General features: G+C 46.7%; 1 protein-coding gene across 2 annotated transcripts in view; it reads right to left on the reverse strand.

Annotated features, from left to right (window-relative positions):
* Window positions 1–25,899, reverse strand: part of LIMK2 (LIM domain kinase 2) — a 46,547-nt gene extending 20,648 nt beyond the window's left edge. Inside the window, exons 1-4 of one of the 2 annotated variants that reach the window (XM_070950688.1) lie at window positions 25,839–25,899; window positions 21,062–21,161; window positions 3,115–3,250; window positions 753–862 (exon numbers count right to left, since the gene is read on the reverse strand). In XM_070950688.1, the coding sequence (XP_070806789.1) occupies window positions 753–862; window positions 3,115–3,250; window positions 21,062–21,161; window positions 25,839–25,866 (374 nt within the window). In that variant the 5' untranslated portion in view covers window positions 25,867–25,899. Of the gene's footprint in view, window positions 1–752; window positions 863–3,114; window positions 3,251–5,751; window positions 5,805–21,061; window positions 21,162–25,838 lie in introns of those variants that run through there. The other variant, XM_070950689.1, reaches the window with a different exon arrangement.
* Window positions 25,900–26,567: the final 668 nt, after the last annotated feature.

Here is a 26,567-nt window from a genome sequence, read left to right on the forward strand (position 1 = left end):
AGGAGAACGGAATTCTGCTGTTAGTTTAGACCAGAGGACAGAAAAGACCAAGTATGCTTTCCATGCCCATCTAAAGCCTTGGCCTTCCTTACGGTGCTGCTGGTTGCAAAGACAAGGCCTATATTCAGACAGCTTTGTTTCCAACATTCCCTCTTTGGCATTCCGACACCCCCTTGCCCTCAGGGTTCTCTCCCCACATAGGACCACAGTGGCCAGAAAAGCATCAAGGCTAAAGATCCAAGGGGCAGCTGGGCTGGCCAGTGAGGGAACACAAGGTCCAGGCTTCACTCTGTTTCCAAGGAATTCCAAGACAACATGTGGCCCACCCTCCACTTTCCAGCCTTCTCCTTTAGAGATCTGGGTGGCACGACCACTTGAAGGCAGCTGGCCTTTTACCCGCTGTCTCTTACAAACAGCACAGATCTCCTGATAGGAATCCTAGGCCCTGGCAGGGCCTGTTCCATCCTGGCACATGGACATGAAGAGCGGGAAAGCAGAACCGTCTCGTGCAGCCTTTCCTTACTTGGTGCCCTGAAGATCCACTGACCCTCCATGCTCCTAATGACCAACCAGAGGGGTTGAGGACCGGAAGGCACTCTCCAGGTCCCTCCCCTCTCTGGGGAACGCAAGGGGGGAAACACACAACCATTTCCTGCCATTCTCACTTCTTGGTGCCAAGGGCAGAGCAGAAGACTTTCCCTGTCCCAGAGAGCCACTCAAACCCACGGCTGAGCGTCGCCGCTTCTCCTTACCAGTAAAGAGCCGAGTGCTGCACCAAAGCGTAGCTGTCACCATCTTCAATGATCACTTTACATCGCATGCACGCAAAGCACTCCGGGTGGTACTTGTACTCCCCGGCCACCTGCCAGGAAAAGGGACGTGCAGGATGGTCAGGAAGAAAAGTGAGGATGCTCTAGAAAGATGGGAGTGAAACCCCAGTGGTGGTTTTGCCCTTTTCCTGAATGCAGACATGGCAGTTGCTGTCGAGCCAGAATTTTGCCACACTCTGAAATCCCAGATCTCAGAGATGCCTCAGGAACAGGGACTCCTTGCGCACTCTTGCACAGAGCACACGACGGGGGAGACGGCCCCAGGAGAGAAGAGAACAAGGGGCCAGTCTGGTTCTTCATGGTGGGGCTGGAAGGCAGCTGGCAAGGAGAGGCTGAGCTAAGGCGGAGGGGCCTTAGCTCAACTGAGAGCAGGAAACGAGGTGCTAAACCACCGGGCAGCTGCTGCTGTTTGGGAAAAGAGGCAGGGATTGACAAGCCAGCACAAGAACCATGGATGGGTGGCTGATTCCAGGAAGGGAAATCTCAGGAACCGTCTGGGGGAAATTACCTTGCAAGGCCTGCTTAGTTTTAATCAGACTTCTTGCTCACTAAACACCCTCCTACGGACTGCTAGGATCTGGGAGGGAGGCTGTAGACTCAGCTGACCTACCGGTCTGTCCTCGGCAGCCTTTCTCACTTGCCTTACACTGTGTCTCCAGGCCGTGCCCTTGTGAAGACAAGCAGGGAAGCCGCCCTCGATCCCAGGACCAAAGCAAAGCTAAAAAAACCCGGGGAAGGGAAGAGGAAGAGAACCCGGGGCTGCTCCCCGCCTCTCCCTATCTCTCAACTGCCACTTCCAGCCACTTTGAAAAAAAGAAACGATAAAACCAAGAGACTCGTCTCCCCAGCTAAAGCATCTACTGCTACATGTAGAGGGAGGAGGGCTTCCTCCATATTGCAGCTTGTCCCCAAGCACCAGACGGTGGTCTCAACCCCCAAGGCCAGCATGGAGGCAGACTCTGGCTCCCCCCAGCCCAAGAGGGCCCTCTAGTGGCCACAACCAGGTTTCAGCCCTCAGCCAGTGTCCTCCTCCTGGGTTCCCTGGGCCTGAAATGGGCTGTTTCTCGGCACTTTTGAGACCGGAGACAATAGCTAAAGCCCTCAGATGAGATTAGCATTATTTTAAAATAAAAGGTTTCCCAAACCTAGGAAAACATGCCTCCCACCATGCAGGTGATCCAGCTTTGCCATGTTCCCTGACCTCATGCTTCCCCCCCCAGAGGGGTCCTCCACCCCCACCCAAGTGGGAAACCTGATTCCAGGACACTAAAAAGCTATTCTTCCAGCCCAGTGACCCTTCTGGCTTTTAATGGGTGCGGTTAAGCCTGAGGAATTCTGGGAGTTGAAGTCCACACACCTTAACATTGCCAAGGTTGAGAAACATTAGCTTAAGGGATGAAATGAATGTGTCACTCCTTCACCCCCAAGTGTCCCTTCCACCAATCTGGCACCCAACGCTTGAAAAAGCCAAGCATTTGAAGCTGTAACTCATAAAATGAAGCAATTTGGGGTTTTTAAATTCAATGTTGTTAGGGTGATTCAGGTGACCCAAACCCCCAAGTGCCCTTAACAGCTTAAAAGAGCTGTGGTGGTGCAGTGGATACAGTGCGGTACTGCAGGCTACTTCTGCTGATCATCGGCTGCCAGCAGTTTGGCAGTTCAAATCTCAGCAGCTCAAGCCTTCCCTCCTTCCGAGGTGTAAAGAGGACCCAGATTGTTGGGGGCAATCTGCTGACTCTGTAAACCGCTTAGAGAGGGCTGGAAAGCAGTGTGAAGTGGTATATATGTCTAGGTGCTATTGCTGTTGCTATGGCTCTGAGAGAGAGAGAGAGAGAGAGAGAGAGAGAGAGAGAGAGAGAGAGAGAGAGAGAGAGAGAGAGAGAGAGGTCTAACAACTAGATGACTGCAAAGAAATACAATCCTTCTGCGCACACACATCCTGTCAGAATCTATCTTTCCATTCCTGCACCATCCAGTCACAACTGATGATGCTCCTTGGATGAAAAGCGAAACATTTTCTTCTTCCTCAAGGAAACAACAGTCCAGTTGCCTTTTGAAAAAGTACTTTGAGACACCTAGGACCTGGATGACTGAGAATCTCAATAGGCATGTTGAGAGGATGCCTCCTCAGGCTGCTTGCTGGAAGGTATGTGTTTAATAGACCCCTTCAGGGAGAAGCCCACCGATCCCATCTCTGTGGCTAAGGAAGGCAATTCATTTCTCCCAAGGGGAACCCAGAGGTGCTAGCTGGCTATGGTGAGGGAGAGCACAGCACAAGACTTACCATGACGGGCCCCGTCATCAGCAGCGAGCAGCCGTGGCAAGACTCCCCAAACTTCCGCCAGTAGTCCTTGGGGCAGTACAGCTTGGCATCCTTCTCATAGTACCAATTGGTGAGGTGGTCCTGGCACTCTGAGCAGCTGGCAGGGGGGAAAAAGAGGGCGGGATGTTTTATTTGCTGGGCACCGTTTTAATGTCACATTTTTAACTATTCTTGCCCTATTTTAATTTTTTTACATTCAGCTTTTATGTTTTTAACATTTTATTTGCACATACGACCCATGATCCCTCTATGAGGGAGATGGGCAGTTTCTAAATATGATGGATGGAATGAGATAGATAGATAGATAGATAGATAGATAGATAGATAGATAGATGGATGGATAGACCTATGTACTAATCCGATCCCCATTTAATGTTGCTTGCTTTGAATAGAGAAGGCCTGCAACTATTCCCATCTCTTCAATCTGGGAAAGAGACAGTGAAGGAGAATCCAAAAACAAAACCCAAGCTAGGGTTGACTTCTTCCAACCAGAGGCAAAGGGGGGCTTCACAGAAACAAGCAAGGCTTCTTTCCATCTGCTGGGAACCAAGAAGCATCTTTTGCAAGGTGGACCATGAGGAAAAGAGCTTGGAGTCTATTGAAAGCCCCCCTGGAGCAGCTGCAGTTACTCCTGAGCAGCAAGGAAAGAGACTGGAAAATTCTAAGCTGTCACTGAGCAAGAAAATACCAAAGAACCCCAGAATGGAAACAAAAAAATAAATTCTTGCAGTGACTCTGAACACTTCTGCCACCAGGTCCTTGGCAAGATTTCAAAACTGTCTTTCTCCTCCCCCAAAATTCATTACCTTTGCAGCAAAGACCAATTTGTTCCGGGGGGGTGGGGGAGGAGATGATGTACTTTGGCTTGTAGCTACAGATCTTGAAACCTTCCCAAGAGGAAACGGGCCAATGCTGGCCAGACCACACTGCCTTCACTCACTAGGCATGCTTTCCCACAGAAAGCTCCACTCCCCCAACTCATTCATCATGCAACTGAACATGAAATCTGATCCCCGTTGGAAGTCTGTCATTCTGAAACACTTTGCCTTTGCTTTGGGCTCTGGCTGGTCAAAGAACTGGGACGTGGACCCAGGTTTCATGGCAAACAGGGAGAGGGGCCTTTAAAGTGGTCTTTGACTACCAAAGCACTTTGATGTATGAGTTCACCGGCACACTTTCTCATGTAGTACCTACCAAGTGACTTTTGGAATTTCCACTGAGGAAAAAAATTATTATCCTGCCCCACACTGCCTAAAGGACAAAAAGAGCTCTTCCTTTCTGTTCCCCCTGGAAAAGATAGCAAATCCACTCAAGGAGGCATCGCATTGTTCAGGTCCTTCTAAATTTACCTGTGGTTTCCAAGGAAGGTGTTATGGAAATAGGCCTCAGGTATCACTTTTCCTTATGCTCAGTGATATTTTATATTTATTTTAAAATAAATCTCTACTGTTGCATAAAAGAGAAAATCACTTCCATCTAGATAGACGATGTCATGAACTGATTGAAATCTTTACGTATTTTGCAATCTATACCAAACTGACAAAACAGCATGTTAAGTTTCAAACCCAGATTTGAAGAACTCTACACCTAAAGAAAACCAGTGGGTATTTTTGTGGTTGCTTAGTAGCTGATTGACAGCTTCTGACCACCAGCACTTCTTTATAAGTTCATTATATTCTTCCCTGCACTGGAGAAAGGCCAACCGATAGAATTGGGAGAGTAAGACACAGCTGCCTTCACTGAAAGGCTGCCATGCTGGGAACATCGATAACAAATGAATGGTTATCGCAAAGTCCACTAGTAAAACTGCTCACTGCCACCCCCTCCAGTACCAAAAATGTTCTTCACCTGCTCAACTCACCTCTATCCTTTTTCCAGATTGTTAGAAAAACTTCGAAAGAAAGAGGGTTTCCCACCAATTTTGCCTTCTAACAATCTGGGGCTTGTGGGGAATATAAAGAGAGGCATTTATGGACACTTAATATTCATAGACGCTACGTACCACCAATCACTAATGTCTCCCACCAGGCCAGGAATAATGGATCGGTGTTATATTCCAATAACATAATGATTTCAATCAAGTATGGAGTTCATGTATAAAGTTGCAACTGTCTCTTCAGTAATAAACTATTACTTTCCACTTTACAGATTAACAGAGTTGTAAGGTACCTTGCAGGTCATCTAATCCACCCCCCTCCGTCCAAGCAGGAGACCCTACTACACCATTTCTGACAGATGGTAGTCCATCTGTTCTGTTCTGTTCCTTGGGTTGATTGTTCTCACTGTCAGAAAATTTCTCCTCATTTCTACATTGAATCTCTCCTTGAACAGTTTCCATCCATTGTTCCTTGTCTGGCCTTCAGGTGCCTTGGAAAATAGCTTGACCCCCTCCTCTCTGTGGCAGCCCCTCAAATATTGCAACACTGCTATCCTGTCTCCCCTGGTCCTTCTCTTCACATCTTTGCATCTGCCCTATGGACAGAAAATCCTATCACAGAGCAAAGCAAGCAAAAGGCACCTGCAGTTATCCTCCCTTCACCCAGCTCTTCGCAAACAAGGTCTACTAGGCAGACAAGGCAAGCGGGAAGGCAGACTTACCAAAAGGGCTTCCTTGGAGTGACATAAGCCCAGGCAGACAAGTAGCTTCCCATCTCCAGAGCACTGGCCAAACCAGCTCAGCAGCAAACCTGTCCAACTGCGTCTACTCAGCCCTCGCAAGGGTGCACTTCAGCTCCTGAAGTGTTTCAGGTGTTCGCACGGGAATGCCAGATGCTGGGCCAGCAGGGGCTCCTCGGTGGGCTTGCCCCAGCTCTCATGGTCTCCTGCCCCAGAACGGCCCAAAGGGCAGCTCAACTCGCAATCGTGCAGGAGGGCCAACGTACTTGCGGAGGAGCTACCCAAGGAAGTCAAGACTGGCTGAGGCACCAAGTTCCCTCCCTTTGCAGTTCTCCCGCGAGGGTGGAAGAGGAGGAGGAGCTTCCTTCAGAAGAGAGCTGGATACCTGAACGATCAGGAGGTAACAACTGATCTGCAAAGGGTGGAATTGCAGCCGCGGAAACCCTGGAGGGCATGAAGCTCTTGCAAAGGAGAAAGCTGCCTCCAAGACAAAAGAGGCCAAATCAATCCGACAGCCAAAGTTTGCTATGACACTTGGCATTATTTTCTTTTTTCTTTTCCTTTTTAATGTTGCTGAAAGTCTTTAAGATAACAACAACAGAAAACTATATAAACCCAGAAGACAAGAAAAATAAAGTGCCAGAGAAAAGAAAAGAGGAAAAAAAAATGAAAATAGAGAGTGACTTTCAGTCTTCACAATAAGCACAAATTTAGTAACTTTGGTTACCTTTGTAGGTGCTCCTGATAAAAATACAGACAGGTCTGCTAGACGTAACATGCAAAGATCTCTCTTCTTTCCATATCTTACTTATTCATATGCAAACCCATAAATCATTATCATTCCAGTCCTCATATCAGCAAAATGTCCATTAAAGGTTCTCAGAATTTTACACTAATATGTCTTGGTTTAAGTGTGGTCAAACAAACCAACTTTTTACTCCTTTTTTTTTGCTTCTACCAATCTTGAACTTTATTCAGATGCTGTCACAGAATTCAATCTCTCTTCAGTTTTTCTTTTTCCCATCTTAAAAGCTTCTCGGATTTATCAATCCTCCTTCATAAATCCAGAATACAATAATTTTCCAGGTCATTTTCTTGGCTTATCATCTGTATTTCCACTAACTGTTATCCCTACTTTATAATTCCCCCCCCCTTTTTTATTTTTTCAGTATTTCAACAGTATTTCTTTATATTTCAGCATCAGATGATATTTCTTTCAACTCTTTATCCTGTAGATCTTTCGGCCAATTCTCCTTCACATCTGTTATTTCTTCTTTGGGCAAGAGGTTGGTGGCAGCCTTAGCTGGTACTGGCTTTCCAGATGCAGCTTTTCTGAATGTTGTTGTCTCAAGAGTGAAATGGTTGCTAGGAGGCAGAGGAAACATAATCCTGCTAGCTCTCCTTGGGCTTCTCTGTAGCTTTTGATGCTGTCAACCATCAAACCCTTCTGGAAAGTTAAGTAAGGGGTCCTTGGCACTCACTGAGCTTGGTTAACCCAAGGAGCCCTCATTTCAACCCTGGGCTACAAATATTCTCCTTTAAATTTAAGTAAATTGGAGCTGTGGCAACTATTTTTGGATCGTTCCAATATTATTTGAATGGTTAATTTCAGAAGATGGCTTAACTTTTTTTTTTTTTAATTTGATTTATATGCCGCCCTTCTCCGGAGACTCAGGGTGGCTTACAATGCATTAAGCAATAGCCTTCATACTTTTGTATATTTATACAAAGTCAGCTTATTGCCCCCACAAACTGGGTCCTCAATTTACCTACCTTAAAAAGGACGGAAGGCTGAGTCAACCTTGAGCCTGGTGAGATTAGAACTTACAGTAATTGCAGACAGCTGATGTTAATCACAATGCTATCAGTCTGCTGAGCCACCAGGCCCTTCTTTGTGTTCATACTTTTGAGTAGAAAGTATTTAGTAGACAGCTTATTTGCCTAATAACTGATAAGTCTATGGAAGACTGCAGACCCCACTTCTTGAAAAATAATCTTCTTGAAGCACATAATCTAGAAATCACTTGTGAATTGTCCTCGTTGTTGGTGCATCTGTAGGAGCCTGATGGACATGAGAATCCTTTATTAGAATAAGTGGAAATTCCAGCTACAGCACTCCTGGGACAAGGATACTGTGTTGGGAATTTCCTATCTTGAATACTGCAATGCATCACATTTGGAACCAGTTTTCAAAACCATTCCCAAATTGTAGTGAGGTCAGAGTCAGAGACAGGTAACTTGGAACGGGAGATCAGAGCCTGCTTCTAGGGCTCCTCCAACTGCACTGAATCCTGGAACATCGTTTCTGTGAGAATTGGATTGTTAAGGTTCTTTATAGCACAGAATTTTCCCCCTGCTTGCATTTACCCAAACTGGCTGGGAGTTTTTCAGAGTCTTCTTAAGGGCCAGAGGAGATGCAGGAGCACCTGGCTTTTGGTAAGGGTCTTTTCAGTTCCATGGTACCCTAGTTCTGCAATTTCTTCCCCAAAGAATACCATTAGCACCTAGATTGGTCGTGTCTACAATATGTTTGCTTTGCAGGTTTCTGAATCTGCCTTAGCTTCAGGCTTTTTATGCCTCAAGACTTTCCTTTTCTGTGGTGACTGCTTTTTTTTAATTCTTATTGAAATTCTACTTGATTTATAGAATAAATAGAATAATTTATTGGCCAAGTGTGATTGGACACACAAGGAATTTGTCTTCGGTGCATAAGCTCTCAGTGTACATAAAAGATATAAGTGATAAATCATGATGATAGCCATCATAAATACATTCATCATGAATCATAAGATACAACACTTATCTCTTGTGAGTAACTCAGAGGACTTTACTATAGGAACAGGGCCTCAGGGGCTCTGAGATCCATGCCCCACATCTCCATTTCCTCTGTTAAATGGTATCTCAGGGACAACAAAATTGGAAACTCTCCAAATATTTAGTGTTTGTTTGAATTCTATGTAAAAACCCATACATTTTATTAGTCCTCTTTGTCATGCGTCATGGACCAGATTCCTCCTAGTGCTAAACAAAGGCTGAGGGCAACTATTTTATTTATTTAGCCTGTGAAATCTACAGAGGTGATGCAATCACTGATATGCAAATATTGGAGTCTAATTGCTGCCTTTATAGTTTTTGGCCTTGAGGGATGCAATATCCTCTTTGGTTGCCAGTGTGTATAGACTATTAAGACAGAACATTGCCAGGCAGGGGTAGACCATTGTGGAGGTAGTCCATACTTCACACCCCAGGGCATCAGTCCAAATTCATGCATGGCCCAGTCACAGAGGCCAATCAGATGCTCTCCAGGAAACACCAACACAAATACACAAGCTTCTCAACCGCCACCTCCGCCAGTGGCCACAAACGGTCTCATCTTCCAGAAACCAACCTTTCTTTTTTGAAAGACATCCACGCCCGTCACAACATCTGCTAGTCATGGATTTTGGGGACTATCTGTGTGGATATATGGATCAGGACTTGTTGCTGCCTGGAATCTCCTGCTTTTCAGTATAGTTAGGCAATTGTTACATACATAATTGAGTCCTGGGATATAATTAAATGCTGCATTTTTTTCACCCCGGACCATATCGATCGTGCCATTCCAGAAGACAACTGGCCTATCAGGCTGGCTTCCTGAGTCAGTAAAACATAAAAAGTAGTCCCAAAACCTCTTTTATTGCAACAGCTGTGAATTATGTTCATTCACAGATGAGTCCCAAATAGTTGTAAAGAGTCCTTCCGGATAAGGCTGATAATCACCCTCCTTTATCTCCCTTGACATGCTGCCAAAGACCTAATTGGCAAAGCCACACAGAGTCCAGAATCAAACAGAGCTTCAGACTTTAAACTGAACAGAATTAACAATGTTGCTTCCTGCAAAGGCCCAGGTGCCTTTGCTCCTCTTTTAAGTCTTATGGCACTTCCAGGCAATTCGCAACGTCACATATTCATAACAGTCGCATTTGTTCCGGGCTCAGATGATCTCCATTTGTAACCTTCCCATCTGGCTTCCAACAAGCAAAGGCAATGGGGGAAGCTGGATTTACTTAACAACTACATGATTCTCTTAACAACTTCAGTGTGTCAACCCTGAAGTTGACCTGACCGGAGCCATCTTGGAGCTTCAGTGTTGCCACAATGGAGCTGAGGGATTGGGGGGGGGGGAGGATTAGAGATAGCTGGAGTTTGTAGCCAAAACAAAATACTTTCTCTTGGGAACCAAGGACATTCTCACACCTGGTCCGAGGAAGGACGAGTGAGGTCACCAGGCAACCAGACAGTGTCTTGATTGGACCATGTAACTGATTGTTTGGGGTTGTGGGAAAACTTTCTCTTTTAATTAGGTGAAAACTGTGGGAACCTTCAGAGTCAGCTTTCACCAGATTTGTGCCAATATGATATCTCCAATAAAGCCATTCTTTGAGGAATCCGTCTGCCTTGGAGTTTTGCTTCCTAGGGGTCTATTACTTGGAACCCTGACATAGTGATGCACTTGCCTTGCTTAGGAAAGGAAATTTTGGGTTCTGTTGTGCTTGTAAGTCAAGGACTCTCTGTAAATAGAACTGCTAGCATATCCCTGAAGGGCAGGAGGAATAGGACTGCGGCCTTCGGATGCTCCCAGCTGGGAACCAGCCGTTTTCTTTAACCCTGAAGGCAGGAAGGAATCTGGCACATGCACCACCTATCACCAACGACAACATCCAGTCTACCCTTCCCATTTGGAGGCAGATTTTGAACTGCGGACCTTACAGTTGAAGCATTTGGTCAAATGTTGGCATTTCCAGTTCTTCGCTGTCCCCCGTTTCTACGTTAATGAATGATGAAGAATTCTGGAGAAGCCAAAAATGGCATGTTAAGGATTTATGGACCAACTCAAGCATGAAAACAAAATGGTGACTGTTGATCCTCAATTCAAAAAGGAGCTTTGCCATACCCCTTGTGGGTGGGCACAAGCAGCAAACAACGAGTTACCCTTGCTTTAAAACTCATTGTAAGACAAGCCACCCCTCCTCCCAGCAAGAACTCAAAGGTACATTTTGTAAGTATTCAAAAAGGAAATGGAGCTTTCAACTCTGTTCACAAAATGGCTTGGTCTGAGGTGCAACACAAGAATTAAAGGAATGTATGCTTTGGCATCAATCCTCCAATAGTGGGGAGAGACAAAGCAGACACGAAATGGTGTGTTGACCAACTGGGTGTTACACGCTACTCCCGAGCTTTAGAGCTGCACCAAAACTATTGTCCTTTTGGTATCGATTCTGCTCTTTGGACAGCTGCCCAACACAAGTGATTTAATTGTCCAAGTTTGCTATGGAACTGATCTTGCTGCGCTCCACAAAGCCTCACGGAGAAACAGCAGGGCGGCTGGCAACGTTTGGGTCTTTTCTTAAGAAACCTACCCTGGTTTCCTCAATGAGGAAAAATTATAGGCCAGTCTTCCACTTCCCTCGGTTGGGAGAGATGACGGAGAAGGTGGTGGCAAACAGCTTCATGTGTTTTGGAGGGAACAGATCACCTCTAGACCCATTTTAAGCAGGCTCCAAAGTCAGCTATGGGCTTGAAATGGCCTTGGTCAGCCTGACAGATGACCGTGACTAGTCCAAAGAGTATCACAGTTGGGTTTTCCTGAATCTTTCCATAGATTCAGAATCCAGTTGGTATCTTCTGGATTTGGAAAGTATCTTCTAGATCTACAGACTAAGGAATTTGGGAACTGAAGTACTGCACTGCACTTGTTCCATTCCTATCCTTTGGGTAGAACTCAACGGATCCTTAATGACATAGTCACTCCTCAAAAATATTGGCGCCACTTTGTCATTGATATGAAACTGCCGAGCGAGATCATCTTGGTGTTATCAAGATGCCAATGACACTAATTTATTTCTCCATGTTATTACCTTCAAGTAATCTTCAACACCTCCAGACAGAAAGGCTGTGCTTCAAATTCAAAAAGGTGTTTCAGTGTATGTGGGAACACTGTAGAATTACCTGCATTTTCCCAATATTGTGTAGTAGCTGCACGGGACAGCCACATGATCTGAGATTAGTTAGTTTAGCTTATTTATTAGCCTGCATAGGCCATATCAAAATACAGAGTTCCAAACACAAATTATTAATAAAATCCTATAAAAACAATTTAAAATGAAATTGGAATAAAACACAATTATTTAATATATAGATAAGTGAAACAAGATAAAATTATATTTCAGTATCACCCCTACAATCTACTTCAATCAGTCCCACATATGAGCCTGGATAGCTCAGCAGACTAATGCATTGTAATTTAACTCCAGCTGTCTGCAATTAGTAAATTCGAATCTTGCCAGGCTCAAGGTTGACTCAGCCTTCCATCCTTTCTAAGGTAGGTAAATTGAGGACCCAGTTTGTGGGGGCAATAAGCTGACTTTGTAAAAATATACAAAAGTAGGAAGGCTATTGCTTGACGCATTGTAAGCCGCCCTGAGTCTCCGGAGAAGGGCGGCATATAAATCAAAAAATTTTTTTTAAAAAAATGCCAATCTCAACCGAACCATTTTACTCAAGTACTGCATCTTATTAAATGTTGTTTTCAAATTCTGGCCGCACATGTTGTTTTAATATGGGGTTCCCAATGGGTCAATTGTTTAATATATGAACCTCTCACCTCTCATTACAAACAACACCCAATCAGTATGTGAGCCAAGTTTTCTACCTCTGCTGCTCCGCAAATGCAGATATGCCCATTATATGATATAGAATGGAACCTCTCATATCTGACCATTGGGTCAAACTGTTTGAATCTTGCTGGCATAAAAATCTCTCTCAGATGTTTTGGCAGTTGTATCTTTAAATAGCTGTCTATTTGAAAAGTAGGTTTATATTCACTCAGACATTTCAAGTTACCAGCCTTACTGAGAGTAGCTCATTTTGTGCTTCTCTGCCCATCATTCTTTGAGCAAATCTTTTTTTAACTTGTTCTCCTGTTACATAAGAGACAGGAAGGCCACAGCTTCTTACAAAATTTCTCAGGTTAGTGATCCAAGAGGTTTGTAGTTCTGATTTTATCTGCTCTAATAAACATAACTTGGGGAGGGACAAGGAGGGCTGATTCTGCTAACAATCACCCTCGATTTCAGGGCCAGGAAGTTATGAATTTATTTCATTTCATGTGTTTCATTATTTTGTTTTCGATTCGTCAGAAAAGCCACATTAATATCAATAGAAACATTATTTTTAAACCCTATCTTTATATCTTCAAGGGATTTTCAGGGCAAGGGAACACATAAAGGGGAGGGTAAAGCCTTTCATTCAGCCCCTCCAACAATTAGGGATTTTTTAACTCCACCCATCCTCGGTGGGACACATCCGTTGGCAAGCTGGGCTTTGCCATAAAGCAGAGCATCCACAATTGCTGACTCTCAGCCCTGACCTTCTGGGCTGCCCTTCCTTTTCTACCATGCCATTATGCAACTTTGAAGCATAAAAGTTCAAAGGGCCCAAGCAAGACAACCAATGTTAAGGCATTCCCTCTGGACGCTCCTTTAAAGCCAAATTCAGGAGGCTCCTTTACACAGGAAATGTCTTACGAATCCCAGGTCTGCTTCTGAATAAGAGTCTGGCAAGGAATCAATAAAAGTTATCCTTCTCCAGCAGAGGATACTTCCCAGCACTGAAGGGAAAAAGAGTTCACTGCTCAGACAGGAATACAGCAGTCCTGATAAAATGGTGCAGAAACTTGGGATGGATGGATGGATGGAGAGACAGACAGACAGACAGATTAGGTCTGCCTAATCACAATTCCAAAGGTGCCGTTCAAAAGGCTTCTTGGATGAGAACTGGGCTTCCTTGGGTTTTTTTTCTTGAAAACGTTTTGGTTCTCATCCAAGAAGCTTCTTTAGTCCTGGCTTGACGCTTCTTGGGTGAGATGCAAAACATTTTCAAGAAAAAACCCCCAAGAAAGTCTAATTTCCTTTTGATCAGCACTTTTGGAATAGCCATGGCCCTGGAATGGTTGAGAATCCCCATAAGCATTTGCCTAATCACACATTTTTTCAATGAAACTTTTGAATGAGTCTTCTTTAATGTGGATCCCTCCCAGGGATGTCGCTTCAAGGCCAGGGCAACCATGGCTGAGTATTTATTTAGTGTATTTACAAACATATTCAGAAGACACCCAGATAATGGAAGATAAAGCGATGCTATGCTAAAATTAAGGAGAAACTTATTTATTTATTATTCATATTTCTATGCCGCCCACTCTCTGAGGACTCTGGGTGGCTTACACCAAAGACAGTATACTAAATAGCATATTGCCCCCCAACAATCTGGGTCCTCATTTTACCCACCTCAGAAGGACGGAAGGCTGAGTCAACCTTGAGCCGGTGAGATTTGATCCGCTGATCTGCTGAACTAGCAGTCAGCTGAAGTAGCTGCAGTACTGCACCCTAACCACTGCGCCACAAACTCTAACCGCAAACTTCCTAACAGGGTGGACAATTAACCAGTGGAACAGCTTGCCTCCAGAAATAGTGGGCGCTCCATCACTGGAAGTTTTTAAGAAGAGTCGACACCACAGGTGTCAAACTGCATCACGTTGCCATCATGTGACATTTCGCGATGCTTTTCCCCTTCGCAGAGCTGGGGTAGGCATGGACTGCACATGATGCATCCGGCCTGCAGGCTGCCAGTTTGACACCCCTGATCTAAACAGTCACTTATCTGAAATGGTATAAGTTCTCCTGCTTGAGCAGGGGGTTGGACTAGAAGACCTCCAAGGCCCCTTCCAGCTCATTCCATTCCATTCCATTCTCCTTTTAAAGGCAACTTCCCCATTACAAAGGAAATGGGTCTCTTCCAAAGACTTCTGGGTGCTGCAGTCCAATGGCAGCAGAAAAGAATGCCTGTCCCTGGTACCACCATCTCTGGAAGAACTGGGTCCTTTCTCCAAAAGGGTAGACTTCAGCTGTTAGAACCGGCAACCAGCTTGGCCATTCCTGAGAATTCTAGAAGCCCATGGAGACCATCCAGCCTGGCCAGGGCTGGACTCTGAACTCCAATACAAAAGGAATTCAACGTGAGCATTTAATGCAGCGGAAGAGGACAAATAGCAGGGCATAATCCTTTAAACACAATTTAGTGCAATGAAATCCAAATTGGTATTTACAAAGGCAGCTTCAGGGCCCTGCTCAGCCCAGAAATGGCTGCACACTCCAACTCCCAGACTTCCCCAGCCAGCATGCGCTCGGCCACTTCGGAACCACCCGAATTCATGAATCATGACATCCTCCAAGAGCGAACAAACCTGGAGCTTGGCCGCAGAGTTCATGAGCAAGGCGCCTTCTTTTTCATGCCCTTCCTGCCCTCTGGGCTCGGCCAAGGAGGGGAGAGGAAGGCGACGTGCCTCTTCAAGGGACTGTGCGGAGATTAGGCAGGTTGCGCCACTCCTGGGAGAGGGCTGGTCCCGAAGAAAGCCTGACACGGAGACCTGAGCACATTCCTGGCAGGCCTCTGGTGACACATTAACTGCTCAGAAGGGGCCGCACGGGAGGGAGCCTGCAGCTGCCCCGGGGGAGGACAGGGTGGGAAGGAAACCATCAAGGAGGCTGATCTGCTGTTTGTTTCCACAGAGCTGGAGGTCTGCCCCACCCAACTTATGTCCAGGTCACAGGAACAAAAACAGCGAAAGCAAGGGGGCACTCAGGAGTCAGAGCCCAAACGAATTCTGTCCCCCCCATCATGGGTCACAAACAAAAGGCAACCATTCTACTTGGCTTGGCACCCAGAAGAAATAGAGAGGTCTCCATGAAGCACTTCCAATGTTTAAGGGGAAAAGTCTCAATTTAAAGCCAATCATAGAAACATGGAAAGCTGATGGCAGAAAAAGATCTAGTGGTCCACAAAATTTGCCATTGGAGTTTGGTTTTGTTTTTAATTAATAATTATTTTAATTATTTTTTATATTTGATTGATTTTTTATTTTTAGTATTTGTCAAATGATGGACTTACGTTTATCTCCCTCAATTACTGAGGACTTGAACCACTACTTCCACTGGAAACTGGCTCCAAGCTTCCACTCCTCTTTTTCTGTGAAATAAGACTTTCCCGTATTATCTCTGAACTTCCCTCCTGTCAGGTTGAGGTTATGCTGCCACGTTCTTGAGTTTTTGCTTAATGGCCTGAGAGGCAGAAACGGGGCAGGGGAGGGAGGGAGGGAGGGAGGGAGAGAGGCTTTGTTTTCTCTGTGCAAGGGGAGACTGGGGTGGGGGGGGAAAGAGCAGGACAGACCAAAGCCCGGGGGCTCTGCCATGCACCCGCAGCCCCCCTCCCTCGAGAGAAAGGCCACCAGCACATTCTTGGTCAGGGTACAGCAAGTGCTCTCAGAGTCAGAGAAGGGAGGGGAGGCAACGAGAGGGCAGCCCACCCAGAAGAACGAGTCCTGGGGCATTACCGGCCCCTTGGCATGTCTGTAACCCACTTACATCCCCCAAGAGAAAAGCGATGCTTTGGAAGATATGGAAGATGACCAACTAGGCATCTCTGACCCTCCTCAGGCACAAGAGGGCTGCCTGTGGCCCAGGCCTACTCCAAGCCAAAAAATGACCCAAAGGTCTGTCTGGACTAAAGTGACTCTCATCCTCCCTCTGAGAGCAGAGAACAAACCTCTCTTCGGATCAGGCTAGGGACGGTCACCAAGTCACTGCTGGTTTCAACCACAGGCTGTTAATGGCCCCCCACCAGCCCTCAGTCAACTGGCAGCTGTCCTGCTACTGGCTCCAGGCCAGATCCTGTCCCAGCCAGGTCCCATCCGGTATGGAGTAATGGTGAGCCAGAGCTCAGTGGGCAGGAACCATTCCCTTCCCAGCAACATCCCCTTGTCAGGTGTCCCCATCCCGAGCTTGAACGTAATGGGGGCTCAGGGCTGTATGCTGCGGTTGCTGAAGAGGACTTGCGGACAACGGCCGTGAGATCCTCTTAGGTCGGGTTTGCAGCTCAGGGGTGTCAAGAGACAAAAGGAGAAAAACCTGGCCCAAAGGAGAAGCCGGGAGATTCCGCCCCAACTGTCCGAGTGCTGCCTCCTTGGCTGAGCAAAGGCCTGGAGGATGGCCAGTCACACAGCAGCACAACTGCACAATGGCAGGCCAAGGAGTCAGCTAATCCGCTGGACGCCTGTCAACAGCCTTCCCTCTGCTGGAACACACGGCCAAAGGCTTTTCACCCACAGCAGCCTCTTAAAAATTGACCACAGGAGCCGCAGAAGCAATTGGGGCATGCTTTTTTTTAAAAAAAAAGAGGACTTCTTCTGGAAGAAAAATGTTTGGCTCCTGGGAATGCAGGTAGAGAGAGAGACACATTTCTGCAACTGCAGTTTCAAATGTGAAATGTTGGTGTCCTGGCTTGGATGGCTGGCCAGAAAGGAAGTGCTGACAGGTCCAACTGCAGGGCGTCCAGTTTTTTGTTTTTTAAATGGAGCTGAGGCTGGATGCTGACCCCCCACAATAGAGCTAGTCCTCCATTTACGACCACAATTGAGCCCAGAATTTATGTTGCTAAGTGAAAAATTTGTTAAGTGAGTTTTCCCCCATTTTACAACTTTTATTGCCATAGTTGTTAAGGGAAGCTCTGCAGTTGTTAAGTTAGTGACACGGTTGTTAAGTGAATCTGGCTTCCCCATTGGCTTTGCTTGTCAGAAGGTCGCAAAAGGGGATCGCGTGACCCCGGGACACAGCAACCGACATAAATACGAACCAGTGGTCAAGCATCTGAATGTAAATCATGGGGATGTTGCAATGGACATAAGTGTGAAAAATGGTCATGTCACTTTTTCCAGTGGCGTTGTAACTTCGAACGGTCACTAAATGAACTGTTGTAAGTCGAGGACCTTACCTGTAAAGCCTGGCAGAGTAAAACTCAAGCCATTTCCACAAAAGTCCCTCCCTCCCTCCCAGTAAGAGGGTAGAGCCAGCCTTAAAGCCGTCCTGGTTGGGGCAGATTGTCTGGGACGGATGAAGCCGCTTCCAGCTCATCTGACAAGCCAATTAAAACAGCTCCTGGCAAACTGGCCACCCTGGAGCCTCAGCTTGGGAAGCATCCCGAGATCTCCCTGCTCCAATTTTCCCCATAGCCCTGTCAGGCTAAGGACGATGGGCCCAAAGCCACCCAGGGAGCTCCCATGAATAGATCTGTGGCCCACTGCACGACACCTGGGTCACCCCCTCCTTCCTCGCTCTGTCTATTCATCTATTCATCTGTACCAGATGTTAGAGGCGACACACATCCTATTTAAAACAGCAACAGACAAAACCAGCAAAACACAACCGGATCCGAGTATCAGGAAGAAACCATTTCCTGATGAAAAAAAGCCTCTCTGTCAGGGAAAGACTACCCCAGAGCAGCAAGAGGGGCCTCCCTCTGAGAGAGCCTCCCAAAGCCCCCCAACCTTTCATGTGGGAATTCCTTCCAAGCTCCCATGTGCAGGATGAGCAGTAAATCTCTGACAAGGTCACCCACTGGTGCCCTCTGAAAGGACCCTTCAGAGCCGACGAAACACAGGAATGACAATCATTTGTAGCTGCTATCTTAAGTTGGGGGACACTCCTATTTCTACCCGTTCCAAAGCCAAAATGGCTTTCAGAGCCATCACTTGGGGCACCAATGAAGGAACCCAGCTGAAACTCCCAGATTAACAGAGTTGGAAGGGACCTTGTAAGTCATCTAGTCCAACCCCCCGCCCAAGCAGGAGACCCTAGGCCATTTCTGACAGATGGCCGTCCAGCCTCTTCTTGAAAGCCTCCAGGGATGAAGCTCCCACAACCTCCAAAGGCAACTTCTGTCCCATGGGTTGAGCTGCTGGGCCAAGCAGAAGCCCTGAAGGCAGCATGCAGGGAGCATCAAAAAGGAAGGCTACAACCCGGCCATTACTTGCTTGACTGGCTCAGCCAGACCCTTTTCTGCCCCGGCCATTTGTCCTGCTTTGTAATTCACAGACTCAGAAGAGGCCACCGAGGTCCCAGGTCAGAGCCGGGACCCAGATCCAGGCATCCCGACCACACCTGCCGTCTTCTGCTCAAAAACATCCAGAGAAGGGAGCTCATTAAACCAGGGGTGAAATGCTCCCAGTTCGGACCGGCTCAGGCGAGTAGGTAGCAATGGCAGCGGGCAGTTCGGAGAACCGGTAGCAAAAATCCCTGCCCCCAACCCCCATGCCGCAGGCTGAGCCCCACAATCATCAGAGCCTTTTTTTTCTTTTAAATGGCTCTGACCAGCCAAGCTCTGACATCCCAGCTGAGTTACCTGCTAATCAGGCAACTCAGCTTGGATCGCCAGAGCATGTAAAACAAAAAAAGTTTCTTTTTTTCTCCCCCCACCCCTCTCCCAGCCTCCAGCTTGCTTACCTTAGCTGCTGATCGCATGACGATCGCAATCCATGCATCAGCAAGCAACTGAATCTCCCTGCCTGCAATCAAGCTCATCGGTAAGCAGCTCTTTCTGCCTGCCTGCCTAGACTTGTGGACTTCAACTCCCAGCAAAGCTGGCTGAAGAATTCTGGGAGTTGAAGTCCAGAAGTCTTAAAGTTGCCAAGGTTGGAGACCCCTGTTCTATTGGGTAAGTTTTTTTCCCCTTTGGGAGCTTTAAAAAAAAAAGTTAATTGGGGTTTTTTTTAAGTTGTTCTTTTTTTAGACCTAGCCATTTAAAGTTTAGGATGTTTTAAATTTAGCTGCTTTTATATAAAAATAAAAATAAATTAAAATAAAATAATATTTGTGCAGCTTTCTGAGATTTAGTGTGTTTCTGTAGTGTTTCACTCTAACTACACAAACACACAAAATCTCCCAAAGCTGTATGTGGAATTTTGTGTGTGTAAAATGTGAAAGTTGGTTTTTTGGCCTTTTTGTGGCTGTGTGAGGTTCCTGCTTGTTGCAGGGGCCACTTTGGGTCTAGCACAGATGCTTTTACATTGTGGGTGAGCCAGTTGTGTTGTGTTGTGTTGTGTTTTGTAGGTTAAAAAAGGGCAAAGAAGTGACATTGACTTGGCCATGCCCACCCAGTCACCTTACCACCAAGCCATGCCCACTAATTAAGCCACGCCCACAGAACCGGTAGCAAAAAAAAATTAGATTTCACTCCCGCATTAAACCCTCTGGCTCCGAGGCTCTAGTACTTAAACGCATGGGGATTTTTTTTCTCTTGGTATTTAATCAGGCTCTGCTTTGCATCAAACTTCAAAATGTTTTCCAGATCGTGGAGCTTTGCTTGATAGGGAAGAGGGCTTGATCTTCAGATACTTCAGTCTCACCAAGTGCCCCTCAGTTGTCTTTCTTCAAGACCAGACATATATGTCTCTATAGCTATTCTGTCCATCTTTCTTCATCAGGCTTCGCTTCTATTTCCCCGTTATCCTTACTTCGCAGAAGAAAACACAGCACCCAAGATGGGACCTGGCCATCACACCAAACTGACTTTAGTAATTAAATAAATAATAAATCCTGTGATTTTTCTCACTATGCAATGAAAAATTATCAAAACAGCAGACATTAAATTTTCTTCAAATAAAACCACTACTGAATCAGTACAATTCAGCTATATTGAATCAGTACAATAATACAGTGTAAGGACAAGGTAAGGAACAGAAAAGTAAAAGCAAAATCTCCATAAATGTTTAGATTGCCTTTGGTTTTTCAGGAAGAATAAAGAGAGAGAGAAAATAAAAATCCATTCTCCAGATTTCAGATGCCACAGACATAATTTGCTCCAGGCTTCACCACCAAACAATAGCTCTTTTGTCTCCAAAGCCATCCGAACAATGATGTCATTTACCATAGTTGCATAATTGACTTTGCCTCTATTTGTAATTATGCAATCGGCATTTTTACATCATTTGAGCCACTGAAAATTAAGCGATGACATAAACAGGGAAGTATGCAACTCTGCAAATTATCCAGATTTATGAAGGTGACCGCAATCACTTAACTTTAGACATACCAGATATCTTTCTCCTCTTTAAAGGGAGGTTTTATTTTACTGGAGGAGGAGCCCAGTCTATACTGGGAGGGGAGGGTCTCAACGGAATGATAATCTGATGAGCTGGCTCCCCCGTTCATAATTTGACCTCCCTCTTAGTCCTTTCAGGATATTATTAACTTTTGTGCTTTTTACAGGTTTTCAAAATAGTCTTTTGTCACGTCACATGAAACGCGTAAACAGACAGACATTGATAGATGCTGTAACCTGCCTACATGAGTTGTATGTTCTGAATTTCCACAGTCGCAGCCCTCCCAGGCTATCCAGAAGCGACAACAGGAGCCCTTTGACCTACCGAAAACAGGAAATATGCCAAGATTCATTAACGGTCTTGAAGAGGCGTTGACCAGTTGCAATGCTATTGCCACATCCCAGGCACTTCCAATCTTCTTCACCTACATGGAACACAAAAAACGGACACTTCAGTAGATGCTCTTTCAACGGCAGGTATATGGGAACAGGGTATCATGAAAGTCCAGCCTTAGGAAAAGACCAGCACTAAACATGGGTTTCTTCTACAATCTGTTTCCTATACAGTCGGCCAAAAGAAAATTATTGCTGACAAAACTGCTCTTATCAAAGTTGTGACTCCCAAAGTTTCACGTTTATATACTGGCTGCATTCCTGGCCTACTCAGTTTTTATGAAGACTATACTGGTGTAGGTTTTCATGGCTGGTAACTGTTGGGCAGTGTTGGGCCTCAGGGTATAATGATCCTGGTCTAGAGAAGGGATTTCCTCCCTCTGAAGATGCCAGCCATGGTTACCAGTGAAGCATCAGGAAATGTTTTTTGTAAACCATGGTCTAAAACTAAACCCTGACACCCAGCACTGTTCAAACTCAATAACACTGTCAAGAATGTTGAAGGGGAAAAAAAGATTTTGAAAATGGAGTTCACCGTAGATGGCTCTCACTTGCTCACAGCCAATGAATGCATTCTGGCTAATCTGCTGATGGACCCACAGGGGAACATCAGTGCAACCTAGAATTGCACTGTAGTACAGTGGACTAAAGTTTTGCTTGCTTGACTAAAGCCCTGTTATTAACATCTGCTGCTTGCAATTACTACAAGTTCAAATCTCACCAGGCTCAAGGTTGACTCAGCCTTCCATCCTTTCTAAGGTAGGTAAATTGAGGACCCAGATTGTGGGGGCAATAAGCTGACTTTGTATAAATATACAAAAGTATGAAGGCTATTGCTTAACGCATTGTAAGCCGCCCTGAGTCTCCAGAGAAGGGCGGCATATAAATTAAAGCAAAAAAAAAAAAAATTCCTAAAATATCTGTGTCTACCGATTATTTCTCATCGTGCCAGCTTGCTTTGCTGGTTCAGACAAAAGCCTTCTGCTGGGCTCCCTCCAGGCCCTCTCCTGCCATGCATGAGAGTGAATGGGAGGAAGAGCTGTGAAGCAGGAAGCCCCGTGAAATCCTTTGTTATGCCCTACATTCATCCGAAGAGCCCTGGCTGTGCCAGAGGCAGCCGTGAGAATTCAGCAGTTTCAGAAGAAAAGTATTTTCTGCAATACAATATTAAAAGCGCATTACCCCTTTGGGCTGGATTACATTCATTCAACTAGGGGTGTTCCCTAGAGTTGGAATACCAGTAGACGATTTTCTCAGAAAGGGAAATGCAAGCAAGCTTCCTTTAAGCTATAGACCAATTCATCACTGATACTACAGATCTGAACCACGGTTATATAACACTGAAAAGCTGGCCTTGTGAAACAGAATATTCTGACAAAAAACCAGATTGAATTCAGTGAATGAAACTCCATTAGGCCTCTTTTTAATATTGCATAATTGGGCTCATAAATGTGCAAGTTCACCTCTCTTTATGTGACTTATTTTTGTGCAGCTTTTTATTTAATCAACAGAAACTGTCTGGAGGAAATTATCAGCTACAGAGGGCACCGTCTCTGATTTTGTTCCAATTTGTAAGGGAAAAATCAAGTGTCCCAATGTGGCTTTTGTTCTGCAGAATTTAGGTTTGATAACATCTCAGAGGCTTGCAATCAAGATGATGATGCTCTAGCACAGCTTTAGGTCTCAGATTAGAAGGAAAGTTGGTTACTTGGTTGGAAATGCAATATAGATCTAGTCAGTATAACAGAAACCTTAACAGATGATCCTGAATCCACAGTTAAGACAGAGAAAGATTTACTGGGAGAAAGAGAGAGGGTATCAATCCAGGGGTGAAATGCTCCCGGTTCAGACTGGTAGCAATGGCGGCAGGTGGTTCGGAGAACTGGTAGCAAAAATCCCTGCACACACCCCCTCCCCCACCATGCCCAGCTGAGCCGCACGATCATGACTGGTTGCCTTGACCAAGAGGAGGAGGAGAATAACATGGTGGGGAAGATCTGAGGAAGGCAGGATGAACATCAAGACCATGGGAGGTACGGTGGGAACCCATGGATGGGTCCCTCTTGAGAGCACTGGGCATGCCATTTAAGCATAATCTGAATGTCCAGCCCAAAGGGTAGTCTTAGCGGGGTGGTCTTTTCCCTGTAATTATTGCTTTTCCTTTCTTACTATACTTATCTACTTTCTGTTCTTTATTCCTCAAGAATGAGTCTAATGCTATGTAATCCGACACAAATATTTTAAATGTGTATGAATACCTGAAGGTACTTTGACCTTACGTTTTGATATACCCCCATGGAAGCACATACTTTTCAGAATGAGATAGCCATATACTTGAAAGAGAAGGAGTTCAAATGAATGCATCTGCAAGAGATGCTTGTCATGGAGTTGAAAACAATCAGAAAAGAGAAGCACATCCTCTCCCTCAGACGATGACTCAGCTGCTGACCTCTCAAAGTCTACCCAAACATTCAGTCAAAAATCTGCCTTCCCTAAATTAAGCCCCTTAGCCAATAGATCTTGAGTCTGACACCCCTGTACTAGGTGTTCCAAGAAAGCATTTGCTGACCAATTGAGAGCAATAAGAAGAAGGATTTCATGGCAGGAAAAGGAGTTCAAAATAAGAAGGCATTCCCTAAACAGGAAATATTAAAAGCCCCATTGCAAAACAATTCCTGTAAGCAGAAAATGGGAGAGGAGCAGATAGTGAGACTGTACAAACAAATTTAGCAAAGATAAAAAACCCCAAAGGATGGAAAAGGAACGTCTCCAGTGATGAACAGCCTGGAACTGCAGAGTTCCTCACACTGTGCAACTGGAATATCATTGTGGCTGCTCTGCTAACATCATCTGTTCTGATGGATCAGCAGACCTGGAGAATTGTTGATGGACATTATCTGTCCAACACCCCTAATCCATGATCATGGATGAATTCATGAGTCAACGGTATGATTGGCACACATTTGTTTCTGTCTGCCTTGGAGTAGTCAATTGTTAACAGCACAACTCTTGTCTGGGCACAGATCAGTAATATGCCCTGTGCAAGTGTCATTCAGGGTTTTTCTTTTCCCACAGATTCAAAGCTGGTCTTTCATGTATGAACCTTTCTGTAGGAGCTCTTTCTAGGTCCCACCAGTATAGAAATGTGTTCCTTGGTGTAGCTTACAGAGAGTGGTGTTTCCTCCATCAGCTATCATTTACTCTATAAGTGTATAGACCAGTGTTTCTCAACCTTGGCAGCTGGAAGGCAGGGGGACTTCCATGCTGGCTGGGGAATTCTGGGAGTTGAAGTCCACCCGCCTTCCAGCTGCCAAGATTGGGAAACACTGGTATAGACTCTTTACTTGGCCATATGAACCTTTGTTCATTGTTCCAATCCTGGTATTATTTTTCCTCCTGAACTACTATAAAGTTGCATTTGCTGCAAGACACATACCAGACTGTGTTCAGGAAGGAAAGGAAACATGCCATAATCATTAGAGATCATGGTTGCCGTGTCAGGTTCCCTGTTATTTCAATTTCTTAAAGTATACCAGGAGGCAGATATTTATTTCTTCTTGCTTCCTTCTCAGCTTTGCAAGTTAGCTAAACGCATCCTTTTGAACCTCTCCTGCCCAAACCCTTTTAAGCGTTTCTATTCACTCGCTCGATGAGCTCATTTCTTGGAAACGGCTACTCTATATTCCCCCTGCAGCCTTTCCAGCGGCCTCTGCTTCCTCGGCAGGAAGCAGTCATTTAATCACCCACAGTGGGCAACGCAAGGGGCTCTAAGGCATCCCCTTCCCAATCCTAGCCAGATGAGGGCTTACTCCGAGTAGAACATGTGGCCCTTGTTCCTTACTCTTCTGCACTTGTTTTGTCGAGCCACCCAAGTCTGTTGGTGCTCCCTCTTTGCTGGCTCAGCCACATCCCTGGAGGGTTCACACGAACCCTCAGAGAGAATAAAATGCCAAGACCTTACAAAGCCTCTAGAATAATTCCACTTCCAGCCTCCAAATGCTCTAAAATGAAATCCGAGGCAAAAGCCCACACAGTACAGCTGTAAAAACGATCACCTGGGCTCAGAGCCGCCCAATAACACAGAACCTGGATAAGGTGAAATGCAATTATGGAGCATGGAAACATTTGAGACTTCCAAAGAACTCGGAACAATCATACACAACGCAGGTGCCACACAATCTGTTTATGTATCTGTATCTGTGTCTATCTATCTCCCAAGATCTAGATAAGGGTCGTCTATTGTTTAAGGACCCAGCCACTTGGCCTGAGCTGCACGTGCCTTTTCTCAGCCCGGGTGGCCTTTTCCCTCCCAGAACTCCCCAGCCGAGGTCGAGACGCGCAGCCTCTGGTGGGACGGTCGCAGGGGAGGCTCCCCGCAGGGTCCCCCCGCAAGACGGCCTCTCTTTCAACGGCAGCCACGGTCACCGCTGCTCCCCGGCAGGGTCTCCACGCAGCCCCCGAAGACCCCCGAGGCCCCACCCTCCGGCAGGACTCCGGCAGGACCCGCTCTCTGTCGGGGGGGGAACCTCCGGGCCAGGGGCGCAGCCGAGACCCCCGACCGAGCGAGGAGCGTCCCGGCGGCGGGAGAGCCCTTCAGGATCCCCCCCCCGAGGACGCGGCGCCCGGGAAACCTGAGCGGGACTCGGCCACGCGCCCCGCCGGACACCTGGCGCCGGGCCAGCCGGCTCCCCCCGCGGCCGCCGCCTTACCCGCCGGCGCGGCCACCCCGCCGTCCATGGCCTCCGAGCGTCGCCTCGGCCACCCCGCGCGCGCGTGACGTCACCGGCGGGGCGAAGGCGGGAGCCTCACACACACACACACACACACACACACACACACACACACACGCCCCCCCTCCTCCTCCTCCCCCCGCGCTCGCCAGCACAGCGGACACCGCCAGCGACGTCGCACCTGGACCTCCGGCCACGCCCCGCCCGGCCCCTGCCCTCGCGCGGCCAATGACCGGTCCCGCGCCGGCTCCGCCCCTCTTCCCCGCCCACCGCTTCCGACCAATGGGGCCGCGGAACGAGACCTCGCCGCCCCCCGCCTCCTTTTAACTTCTCTCTCTGCGCCGTTCTATCCCCGCCCCTTGTTCAGCCGGGTAGCCAATCGGCGCCTGCCGCTCCCGCCGCCGCACGTGGCTGAGGATGCGAGCGACTCCGATTTCGGAAACGAGCGAGTCGGCGCCCGGCTTGAGTTCTCCCGATGCTGGACCGGGAATCCCCTCCCGGCTGCAGGGCTTTGCCAGCCTCGCCTGGTTTTCCCCGGACGGAGGGCGTGGAGGTCCGGCCCGGGGCTCGCTTCACACCCGGAGATGCTTCCGGCAAAGCCTTAAAACGCCGGCTGACTTAGCGCTGGCGGATGCCCGGAGCTTGCAAGAGGGAGGCACCGGGGCTGCCGCCCTGCTGAGCAACTCGCGCGCCTTCTCGAATCCGGCA

This window comes from Pituophis catenifer, unplaced genomic scaffold (assembly GCF_029215685.1).
Source record: "Pituophis catenifer annectens isolate HBS135680 unplaced genomic scaffold, rPitCat1.0.hap2 SCAF_10, whole genome shotgun sequence".
NCBI classification, from domain to species: Eukaryota; Metazoa; Chordata; class Lepidosauria; order Squamata; family Colubridae; genus Pituophis; species Pituophis catenifer.